This window comes from Euphorbia lathyris, chromosome 1, assembly GCF_963576675.1.
Source record: "Euphorbia lathyris chromosome 1, ddEupLath1.1, whole genome shotgun sequence".
Taxonomy (NCBI): Eukaryota; Viridiplantae; Streptophyta; class Magnoliopsida; order Malpighiales; family Euphorbiaceae; genus Euphorbia; species Euphorbia lathyris.
This window is the reverse complement of record NC_088910.1, coordinates 83685694-83698306: the sequence shown is the minus strand read 5'-3', so window position 1 is coordinate 83698306 and position 12613 is coordinate 83685694. Positions and strand designations below refer to the sequence as shown.

The 12613-nt window shown below is 36.2% G+C and overlaps 1 protein-coding gene across 3 annotated transcripts; it reads left to right on the top strand.

Annotated features, from left to right (window-relative positions):
- Positions 1–7352: 7352 nt before the first annotated feature.
- LOC136204045 (phosphatidylinositol/phosphatidylcholine transfer protein SFH12-like) lies at positions 7353–12374 on the top strand. 3 transcript variants are annotated; one of them, XM_065995240.1, is made up of 15 exons: positions 7353–7583; positions 7662–7801; positions 8073–8325; positions 8461–8560; positions 8712–8978; positions 9195–9272; positions 9395–9496; positions 9578–9627; positions 9817–9916; positions 10006–10080; positions 10195–10254; positions 10877–10970; positions 11579–11952; positions 12049–12126; positions 12222–12374. In XM_065995240.1, the coding sequence occupies exons 2-15, from the start codon at positions 7765–7767 to the stop codon at positions 12231–12233; spliced, it is 1680 nt and encodes a 559-aa protein (XP_065851312.1). In that variant the 5' UTR covers positions 7353–7583; positions 7662–7764; the 3' UTR covers positions 12234–12374. The 3 variants fall into 3 exon arrangements, with proteins under 3 accessions (XP_065851312.1, XP_065851310.1, XP_065851315.1); XM_065995238.1 differs by having other exon boundaries at positions 12049–12374; XM_065995243.1 differs by lacking the exon at positions 7353–7583 and having other exon boundaries at positions 7666–7801; positions 8065–8325; positions 12049–12374.
- The last annotated feature ends 239 nt before the right edge of the window (positions 12375–12613 follow it).

Here is a 12613-nt window from a genome sequence, read left to right as displayed (position 1 = left end):
TATCAGATATTGATACATCTTCTTGATGAAGCATAAGTTAGAAGCTTTTGAGAAAGTTCAAATGATTCAAGAATGAAGTAGTAAATCAAACAAGAAAGACTATTAAAGTACTTCGATTAGATCGAGGCAGAAAATGTTTTTCAAATGATTTCCTGAATTATCTAAATGAATATGGATTCATTCACAATGGACTCCTCCGTATACACCACGATGTATCTGAAAGGAGAAATTGTACCCTATTAGATATAGTATAATCCATGATGAGTGTAACCTCTCTTCCAAAGTTGTTCTAGGGCTACACCTTGGAAATCGCCTTATGTACCTTAAACCGAGTATCCACAAAATCCGCCAGTTCTATTCCATTTGAATTGTTCATGGAAAAGGAAATCCAGTTTCTCTTTTATGAGAGTTTAGGGGTGGTCAGCATATGTTAAACACATAACATCAGATAAATTAGATTCTAAATCTAATAAATACTTCTTCATTGGATATCCGAAAGAAAAGTAGGATATTACTTCTATCATCCAGATGATCAAAAGTAACAGTATCCAAAGACGATATACTTCTAAAGAAAGAGTTTCTTCTAGAAACACAAATAGAAAGCGTAATTGAACTTGATGAAGTTTAAAAGGAAGGATAGGCTGAAATAGCGGAAGCGATGGTGGAGCACGAATCTGTCTCACAAGATGAGACACTGGTGACATTACTAACTCATAGGTCTGGTTAAGTTCATCAAAATCCCAAAGAGATTTGGATTTCTAGTGGGAGCCGATGAAATCCCAAAGAGATTTGGATTTCTAGTGGGAGACAACGAAGAGGTTCAAGTATTAGACGATGAACCTACAACTTATGAGGAGACTCTTGCAAACCTATACATATAAACTAGTGGGAGCTTGTATGAGCCTTTACATGTAAACTAGTGGGATCTTGGTCGTTTACTTAGTATGACATTTTGATGATATTCTACTAATAGGAACAACATAGCTACACTGCAATTGGTGAAAATTTTGGTTATCAGATAAAATTCTCCATAATAGACTTGGGAGAAGCAGCTTACATCTTAAAGATTAAGATCTAAGATTAAGAAGACTGCTTGACCCCTCCCAGTCTAAATGCATTGACAAAGTGCTCAAAGCGTTTCGCACTAGACCTAACATCATTGTTACTTTAAGCATAACAAAGTCGATTATAGGTCAATCCAAGTGATGGTCACTGGATTGTTGTCAAGGACAATCTTAAATACTTAAGATAAACTATGGACATGTTCCAAGTATATGGAGATGATAAATTAAAAGTTGGAGACTTTCAGATATAAGTCATTAAACAGATAAAGATGATTTCACAGAATACATGTTTATTCTGAAAGAGGTACGGTTAGCTGGAATAGTTCCAAGCAGGAAACCGTAGCTGAGCCAAAGGTCAAAATCAGAGTATGTAGCAGCTTTGGAAGCAGCTGATAGGAAGTTTGGAAAGGAAGTTCATTAATGAACTAGGTGTGGTACCTGACATTGTTAATGAGATTAACAATAGAGCTATTGCTCTTGCCAAGGAACCGCAGTCTCATAATACGTCCACACACTACCTCAGTCGTTACTATCTCTACCGAGAGATAACAACAAGAGTAGATGTGAGAATCAAAACGGAGTGCCCATAAAAGGACAATCTTATAGATCCATTTAAAGAATGCATTAACCCCAAAAGGTTCATAATGGTCATGCGAACGCTTTTGGGAATGTTTTTAGAAACAATTGGCTTTAGTCCAAGTGGGAGTATGTTGGGGTTTAGTGTCCTATAGACAATTGTTATAGGATATAAACCAGCTGTAAATGAATTGTTCTTTATGTCATTTGTTTTAATAAGATATGGTTTCATAACTGTATAAAGGCAACCTCTTTTAAAGAACTAAATAAGTCTAATAAAAGGAAATCCCTAAGTTTATTTAAAGTGATTATAAAGTGTTCATACAAGCATGAAGTGAGACGAAACATTATAATAAACTAATAAACTTAAAACCACCCAAGTCAAGTGATATGTTTTGAATAGGGATTAACATAACACTGTTGAGACTTGCATGTAACAATGTTTTCTATCGAGACAGAGAGCTGATCTCACAAGCTTCAGATATGCAGATATCTGGACAGTTACATGGATCCAATGAAAGGGGTTCATTAGGATTGGGGACCCGACTTGAGATAACAGGATGGGTAGGTTTATCATTGTCACCTGTTCATCTCATTGGTATTAATAGGTATAAGTAATCCTAAGACTCAAAGGAATGTTAATTAGTGATTCTGGATTCTGGAATGTGATGCTTTGATCCTGTTGTAACACGATCCATAACAGTGATGACTCTGGGGTGTGTACGGCAGACATTGGGTATCACATGAAGTAATTGCAGGATAGTTATACATTGGATTGAGCATTTGTCACTCCTGATAAATGGGAGATACGTCAAAGGATCGCTTGTGGAAGACTTAACTCTAAATCCTTACAAGGTGATAACTTAAGACTTGAAATGCAGATTTCACGTAACCTATCTAATTGGAGTTAACTCGGCCTGTACAAGTAAAACGAACGTCTCGCTATATATGACTTGACATTGCCCATAGTCATAAGATTCTGTTCAAGGATGTAGTTGATAAAGGATTGAATTATACTGTAACTAATATGGAAATGTCAACGACAGAATCAACATGTCTTCTCATAGCTCTGGGGGAATTTTTCGGATCTGCCAATCACAGTTCGCGTACTCATTCCGTTATACAAAGATTAAATATAATTTTAAGAAATTAATTTAATAGTTGTATACGGCTAGAAGCAATAAGAACCTAATGGGTCACACATAAGACTTGGAACCCAAAAGAGAAACATATGTTAATTAATTGACGGAAGCCCAACTGAGTCCACTAAGGCCCAGTAACAAGGGGGGAGATTTTATGTGCTATGTCACATAAAGGAATTAATTTATTTTTAAACAATTATAATTAGATTATGATTATGAATTAAATTAATTATAGGATAAATAAGTTAGGAGGTTTAATGAGATTAAATTGCTTCTATTATTATCCTATTAATAAGTTATTATTATCTTTATATTTAGATATAATTACAGATAATAACAATAAGAGTTTTATTCCGAATTAAATTCTTATTCAGTAACCTAATTCTATCTGACTAGGGTTTAGATGGAAGAGGCTATATAAACCCCCTTTAGTTGTAAATTTCGGCTACCCTAGTCTCCCCTGCAGACTGAGAATTTTGACCCTACAGTAGAGGACGAAATTCCACCGCTTGCTTCCGAATCAATTGATTTCATCTCTTTCCTTTTTCTCCTTGATCTTGTGTTGATTAATTAGAGGCAATCTATCTTGATTGCTATTACTTGGTTGAGTTCTAATCGTTTACTTATATGTTTTGTTATGTTCATGAATGTAGAAAAGACATACAAAAGGAGAAATTCATTTTGCTCCTCCTACATCAGGTCAGTTCACGATTTCGCGGATTCCCAGAGATTGAACCGTCGGATCGTCACGATTTTTGGACAGGAGCTTCTAGACATATTCTTCCACGTTTCCACCATCGGGATTGTCATTCTGAGGTCTGGAAGGTCTGTTAGGGTAGGGCAGATTGGTAGACAGTTTCCATCTCTTTTGAAGTTGTGGGCACTTCGTTTGCAACGGTAGATTGATCGTCATAAAGGTATTTATGTTCAATCCCTCCTTATATGAAATAACAATTAACGGATCTTTGGAAAAGGAAATAGGTAAAAATTTTATATTTCCGCTGCCAAACGTTTGCCTATTTTCCATCAAAGAGTGCCAGCATCATATCATTGTCACTGGGAGAGACACACGGTGTAACTAGTGAAACCACTTCATACCAATCACCATTGCTACTGGAGAAGACATCAATGAATTATGCTTGAGCAATCTGACCTAAACCCTCCTCATCCGAAATCCGTACTCCATCGGCCCATTGAAGTTTGCTGATATAATTCTGTTTTCGACGTCCATTCGTGAAGGAGTGGAAAAAACGAGTGTTGATGTCTCCTTCTCGAGCCAATTGACTTTGGACCTTAGGCGCCAATGGTCATCCTCCTTTAATAGGAGCTGAACCAGCGATTTTATGACAATTTCATAATTTTCTGCTTCGGTCTAATGGATCCAAGCCTGAGTTGTTCAAGACGAGAACGGTGATATTGGATATCCTGTCGAAATTGGATGTTCCGGTTTTTTCCCCAACTGCTGAGTTTGTTCGCCAGAAATACCAGTTTTGATTCAAACCAAGGCTGACCTGTCTCCGTCCAAGCTGCGTTTACAATATCCCCAAAATCAGTTTCGCGGAACCATTTTTGTTCAAATTTAAAGGTGTGATGAGGCTGGGTGTGCTGACAGTCGTCGGTTTGAAGCAAGATTGGGGAATGATCTGAGGATGGGGCTAGCAAATTGAAGCTCGAGTGGTTCGAAAATCTGCTTGACCAGTCCATCGTGCAGAAACATCTATCCAATCTCTCTTGGACCTCATTGGTCTTCCCTCTATGGCGAATCCATGTATATGGATATCCTAGCAAAGGAATATCATGTAGGCCACAGTCAATCACAGTCTCTCGGAAGCCTCTAAAGCACCCCTCAGGGTGCTCGACTCGGCCCTTCTTATCACTTTGGTAAAGTAAGTCGTTAAAGTCCCACAGAATAGCCCAGGGTAACGGGGAGGCGGCAGCAAGGTTACACAGAAGATTCCACGATACCTTTTGTCTAGCTCTCTCCGGACACCCATAAAAGCCAGTCGGTCTCCAATCTCCATCCACTAAGTCATGGACCCTTAGGTCAATATGATTATTGGAAAAAGAAGTTAAAGAGCACATATTCGTTAATTTCCAGAACACACAAAGATCGCCACTTCTACTAATGCAATCAACAGGAAAATAACCTTCAAAACCAATTTTATTCCGCATGTAATTAATGCGCGTTTTACAGACTAATGTTTCAAAAAGAAAGACAATATTGGGCTTCTGAGCTTGAACGAGCTCACACAAAATAGGAACCGGCCTGGCATTGCCGAAGCCTCGACAATTCCAGCTTAATATTCTCATACAGTCTTGCAGACCTGGTTCCATGGATCCGCATTCATTGGTGCCTCCACATTCGATGTTGACCTAGGTGCTGATATTTTAGGAGCTTCATACTTTGGATTTTGATCAACATCCATAGAGTGAACAACAACTTCCTACACAGTGTCATTCTGTCGATTAAGCGTTGGACCATCTTCCCCTCTCCGACGCTTTCGCTCCTCCACTCCAAACCTACTGATGCCGATGTTTCTGGGAGAGCCTTAGTCCTTGTCTGTCCCGAATAAAAAATAGTGGCGCCGAAGTTACTAGTGAGGTGAATGAGATTCTACTTTGGTCCATTCAGAGGTTGCAGAACTGCTCAAGGCTCTACTGTAGTCGCTGAACTATCGGTCCTCGTCATCGGTTCTGAGTTGTTCTCATCTTTGAGCCAGTGTTCGCTGCCTAGAAGGTTCTGACATTTAGTCGGGGCTCGTAACGAAGCATCACATAGCCGTATGATATCTTCCTCCTTCAATTGGAAATACAAATCACAATGGCGATCCAGATGGCCTATCAATCCGCAAATGAAGCAGAAGGTGGGGAGTTTCTCGTAACAAAAGGAGCATGTCAGCCATTCTCCCCTTGCACGTCAAACTTTTTTCTCACGCCGTAACAGTTTATGGATATCCACACAAACCCTGATGCACAAGTATGATTGGTTATTGATCCACTTGTTTTTGGGGTCGTAGGAGACATAGTCGCCAATGAAATTGCCTAGAGGCACTGCCACTGTTTCTGAGAAGAGCTTTGCGGAAAGACCATATATTTGCACCTAGAAGTTAACATGCACCATCGGAGCCATTGTCGGCGTTTCACCCTCCTGGAGTTCATGCAGAATAAGGAGATGGTTATCAAATGTCCATGGGCTATTGTCCAAAACCCATTTTAGGCCGTGATGATGATAAAATCGGAAGAGGAGTAGCTTGCCTCCCAGTTCAGTGATAGACATGCCTTTCACAGGTCTCCAAAGACAGGCCATACGATGCTTGAAGATAGTAAAATTGAAGTTCTTGTCTGTGACCAATGTCCCCGCAAGGCACAGTTGATAATTCTCTTCACCCTCAACCTCACAGTCTCGTCGAACTCCAAGCCATCGTCTACGATAAACAAATTCTACAATTGTTCTTCCATGTTTGCGAAAACCCTAGCCGCATGCAAAGACGTGTTTCAGAAAAACTCTTATTCAAGAGAGAGCTCTCAAGAGGAACAATTTTGGCTAAATGTATTTTAAAAACTCTTATTAAAGATTTTTTTTATGAAATTTTAAACTAAAGGTCTCTGTTTGCAAATTTTGCAAACATATTATATATATTTTTGGCCTAATGGTCCCCCAACTCCCAAATTTGTTCAAATTTGTCATTTTACCCCCTCAACTCATCGAATGTCCTATTTATCCCCTTAACTCCATAAAAGTACTATTTCTTACTCCCTCAACTTGTCCATTTACCCCCAACTCATAGAATGTCCTATTTACCCCATTAACTCTATAAAAGTGGTATTTCTCACCCCTTACAATCCACTATCGAGATTTAAATTGATACATTTTTTAAACTTTAAACCTATATTGGTACTATTTTGTACATGGAACCTAAATTGATACTTCTCCAAAAACCATAATCCTATTTTGGTATCTTATCCCTACATATAATGTCTTTAATTTGTTTATATTAATGTTCTTGTTATTTCTATCTTTTATTCATTCTTTCTCTTTTCAACTTTTTTGGCTACTTAAATTTTTGATTATCTAATTATTATAATACAATATTATTGTAATACAATATTATTGTAATAAACACATGAAGGATCAATATAATTATCAAATTAAAATAAAATAAAAAGTTGATATTAAAAAAAATATTTTCAAACTCATTTGAATAATAAGTCCTATTAATTTTACACTATAAATGAGTGAGAAATACCATTTTTATGGAGTTAATGGAGTAAATAGGATCATAAGGGCTGAAAAATACCACTTTTATTGAGTTAAAGGGGGTAAATAAGACATTTAATGAGTTTGAGAGGGGTAAAATGATCAATTTGGACAAGTTAAGGTGGGTGAGAAATACCATTTTTATGGAGTTAAGGAGGTAAATAGAACATTCGATGAGTTGGAATGATAAAATGATCAATTTGGACAAGTTAAGGGGCTGGACGAGCATTAGGCCTATATTTTTTTTTTTGTATTGTTAGATAATATTTATTTATTTTATTTTGAATCTTAATTGAACGGATCATCTTCGTTTCTGTCTGTGTGTTGTAACAATATTCCCTCTCTCTGCGAAATCAGACAGCAGCTGATAGCTAAAAAAGAGAAATGGCGATTAAGACTTGGTCAAGAATATCAAATCAGTTCTCCATTCCTTTCGCGTTGTCTTCTCTCTTATTCCCGAAAAAATCTCAAGCATCCACGTTATCACTTGCCTCTCATTGTTTATGCCCTTCCCCATTCTTTCTTTTTTTCCCTTCTTCGGAGGTTCTCTCTCTCTCTGCCTTCCATTCTTGCTTTTCCTCGCTTTTTCTATTTTTATGCATTTCTAATATCTTTTTGCAGGAATTGGGCCAAAGCTCTGACATCTGATATGAGTGCTTGACGCTTCTGCGCTGTGTCACGGCATCTAACCACACAATTTTTTTTTTTTTGAATTCGCCGGTAGATGGCTGCTGAATCCGGCCCTCTATCGTCTGATCCAGGTTTTATTCCTGCCATTTTTGTTCCTGGTTTTAACAATTCAAATTAAATGTAATGCTGAGGCCTTTGACGAATCCGCAACTTGATTTAATAGGATAATGTCATTTTTGCATGATTTGCGTCATGCTTGATTCTTAAATTTTTATTCATTGCAGAACCTGAGAATGTAGTTTCATAGGAATTCCAATGAAGAAGATTAGGATGCTTTCGTTTTTGCCTTGATTGCATTATGGGTACTTTTTTTTTGAGCTTTTGTTTATTTAAGCTTTGCAGTAACCGACGTAGAAGATTTTGGGGATGACAAGAAGACTAAGATTGAGTCCTTGAAACAGAAAGCTCTCAATGCCTCCAATAAATTTAGAAACTCTTTGACAAGAAAGGGTAGGAGAAGTAGTAAAGTAATGTCTATCGAAATTGAGGATGTTCGTGATGCAGAGGAGTCGAAGGCAGTGGAGGCCTTACGCCAAGCACTTATATCGGAGGAACTCCTGCCCTCTGCTCATGATGAGTATCATATGCTGCTCAGGTCTCTTATCGTTTTTCTTGTTCCATATTCTTTTGTGCTTTGCTTAGCTTTGTTCTTCTTATGAACTGCTTGATTTATAGATGTGTGATTCACATGATTATTAAGCCATGAACTTGTTATCCTTCCTTAATACAGGTTCTTGAAGGCTAGGAAATTTGAGCTTGACAAGACAAAACAAATGTGGTCTGATATGCTCCAATGGAGAAAGGAGTTTGGTTCTGACACAATAATGCAGGTACTAATTTCTAAACTAGATTATTCTTACACCACATCTTTGAGTTAATTCATTTGCTGATATAAATTTTTGTTTTCTTATTTGATCCACTTAGAAAATAACATGTATAATCTAATATGTATATATTTATATCCTTTACCTTTTCTTGAAGGATTTTGAATTCAATGAAGTTGATGAAGTCTTGAATTACTATCCCCAAGGGCACCATGGTGTGGATAAAGAAGGAAGACCTATTTACATTGAGAGACTAGGACAAGTAGATCCTACCAAGCTATTGCAAGTCACAACCTTGGACCGTTATGTCAAATATCATGTACAGGAGTTTGAGAGAACTTTTGTTGTCAAGTTTCCAGCTTGTTCAGTTGCTGCACAGAAGCACATTGATCAAAGTACAACCATCTTGGATGTGCAAGGAGTGGTATGTGAGAAATTCCATCAATTCATATCAATAAATTAAATAACATTGAAAATCTTATGGAGGACAACAATTATATTACATATGAGATTGTATACTATAAAAGTAGCTTTTCAGGATGGCCTTGTAAATTATTTATTTATTGTTTTTAAAAAATAAATATTATTTCATATTTCATAGGATGGATGCATTAATAATTTTTCTTAATGAATGATGCAGGGCCTTAAAAACTTTAACAAAGCTGCAAGGGATCTTATCACTCGTCTTCAGAAAATTGACGGTGATAACTATCCTGAGGTATTAACATCTCTATATTGTGTTAAACTGTCAAGCTGGAATCTATTACAGTTTTTTTCTGTCACTTTTATTGTGGTAATGACTTAATTCTGGTGTGATGCCAATTGTTTGCTTCTTTCCAGACCTTGAATCGCATGTTCATCATAAATGCTGGTTCTGGATTTAGAATGTTGTGGAACACCATTAAGTCTTTCCTTGATCCCAAGACAACAGCAAAGATCCACGTAAGTGCAATCATTCTTCAATTAAGTCACTAGAATTTGTATAGGAAAAATAACTAATTGGGTAATTACATTATCCATCAGGTTCTCGGCAATAAATATGACACCAAGTTACTTGAGATAATAGATGCCAGGTAATGCAATTATCTTTGCTGTAATGTTGGCATCTTGGTCTTTTCAAACTTGTAATTCCTTTTTCTTAATCCTAGTTACAAGCCATTTTCTATTGAATGTTCATACGTTTTTGTTTTCTTTAGTCCATTTTCTGGTTAAACTTATTTACGGGACAATTTCTTTTCTATGTTGGCTTGCCTTTGCATTAGTGAATTGCCAGAGTTTTTGGGTGGTAAATGCACTTGTGCTGATCAAGGAGGCTGCATGCGCTCTGATAAGGGCCCTTGGAAAGATCAAGAGATCTTGAAGGTGATTTGATTTTGTTTTCATGCATCTTTTTTACCTTTTCACCATATTTTTCTATCTCATTTTCTAAGATTCTGCTATTTTATTTGAAGATGGTTCAAAATGGTGTTCACAAATTGAGAAGTGAAAGTCTAAAAATTTCTGAAGAAGATACAGTGCCCTCGAAGGTTTGTATACATTTCTCTTCATTCTTCTGTATAGCCAGCCTATCTTATTTCTCTAATATGTTTACCTTCCTTGATGTCTTTTACAACATTTATCTTACTGTTAAACATATTCAGGCGCCAGCTTTAGAGGTTCCAGCAGAGCATCGAGAACAAGTTTCTGCTATCTTAAAACAAGTAAGTTTAACAAAGCCATGCAAATAATGTTTTCAACGAAAATTTAAATTTTTTACTTTATGGTTAGCTAGCAGTAAAGCAGTAAAGCAGCAGAAATGGCCTGGATCAATTTGGCTATTTTTATATATAATTGATGGAAATTAATAATCCCTTTGATGCTTCGAGATATTTAGATTGTTTTTGGTGGATTAATTAACCGTACAAGTTGATAACTAGTGCTGCAAACAAATTCAAAATTGTGATTTCTAATTACTTATGCACTGATTTTTTCTTGCTTTTATCTTGAAGTCTTCTATTAGCTTTGTGCATGAGTTTTGCTGGGATGCAACTTTCTGTCATGAATTTGCATATGACTAGAATGAGAACGATTCATGTCAATCTTTGCACTTGCTGTTTAAAAAAATGTCTGTATTTTCCTTCATTCGTGCTATGATGCATGTGCTAGTTTATTGTTTCTATTTGCTGGTTATAATGGTATTAGTATATAAACATTTCAGATATTTATGTTTGACTTGACAATTCTTGTATTTCTATATAATATATGTTGCTTCTCTGAACCATGGAGTGCTGATTCTTGTAGTTGTATTTATTTATTTATTTTGGAATTTCATTTGTGCTGCAGATTTCTTCAAAGTATGATAATTATGGCCCTATAATTGAGAAGACTGTTGATGTGAACTGGAATAAATTGGTTGAAGAAGAAACTCTGACTAAAGGTACATTTCATATATGGCCCCTATAATTATTTCAGGCTAAATCCGGACATTATTTTCTTAACCAAAAGCCATTACTGTAATACTTTATCCCAACTACTGGATCCCAAAATGAAAAAACCCAGCTATTGCTGAAACACATTATTTTTGTTTTTAGAAAATCATGATACATAGGCTTTGTTGGTTTCAGATGATCAAATCGACAATGTTAAAAAAGATAAGGGGGGTTAAAAAAGATAAGGGGGGTTAAAAAAGAATGCCAGACCTTTTGTTGAATTTATTCTAATTGTATAACTTAGCATTTTGTCAACGATATATATTTCAGGAAACAATGTTAGCTGCAAAATCATTGTGATCTATTGGACAAAATTGCAACTAATTTATGCAATTATGAAATTGCTCAACTTAGAAATTTAGAATTATTGGATAAATTGGTAAATTTGCACATTTTTTTATTATTTTGTTTAAGCCAAAGAGATCTGGTTAAAAGTTTCGAATTAAGTGATCCCCTCCCTCCTCTCCTCATTCAGAATGATATACATAAATGTTATTATTTTTTTATTCACCTTTGAGTTGCACACGTCATATTCTAAAGTATCTGTAACTTGCAGCTGCAAATTGTTTTGCCACTTATAATGATTTCAAGGGAGCTGATGGGCTTGGGGCTCCAGTTTATAGCGGTGTTGTGGCTTTTGTTATGGGCATAGTTGCTATGATAAAGGTGACACGCAACATGCCCCCATCGATGACAAATGGGAACATGTATTCGAAATCTATGTATGATCAGTCAGATGACAAGTCAATGGGTGGTTCAATGGTCTCTGCAGCAGATTACATGGCTGTTGTGAAACGCATGGCTGAGTTGGAAGAGAAAGTGAATGTCCTAAACAACAGACCTGCTATATCACCGGAGAAAGAGGAAATGTTAAATGCTGCTGTAGAGAGAGCTGAAACCTTGGAACAAGAGCTTATAGAAACAAAGAAGGTACTTTTGGTTTGATGAATTTGTTATTGAGTAGTGGTAATAAAATAGAATTGAAATGTACTTAACTAAAGGAGGGATGTGCATGTGCATGCGCAGGCGTTGGAGGAGTCTCTTGCTAAACAAGAGGAGCTGGCAGCATACATAGAAAAGAAGAAGAAGAAAAAGAAGATGATGGTATACTACAAATATGATTGTATTTCACAGAATTTTTGTTCATTAGCAATAAACTATAAGGGACTAATTAACAATATGTTTGGCTGGCGGTGCAGTTCCTCTGGTAAATGAAGAAGAAATTCTGGATGCTTTGAGTTTGTTCGATGAGAAATGTAGTGTGCTGATTGATTGATTTTTTTCTTCTTAGAATTATGCACTCTGGTTTAAGCTTTCTTTTCATGTACAAATTAAATCAGAGGTTTTGTTCACATGTACATTTCATTTCATTTCATTTAAACTTACTTACCTACCTACCGGCAATTGCATGTATAGTTAGTTTAGTTTAAATAAACAAACTAACTGTCAAGTCAATTGCCTCTTTTATCAATATATTTTATATCTAAGTTTTGTCCACATAAACATAATTTGCTTGTTTTATGTAAGTCTCAGTTGTACATGTGGAGCATTCACCTTTGTATTGTGATTTTGATGATTTTATGGTAAAAAA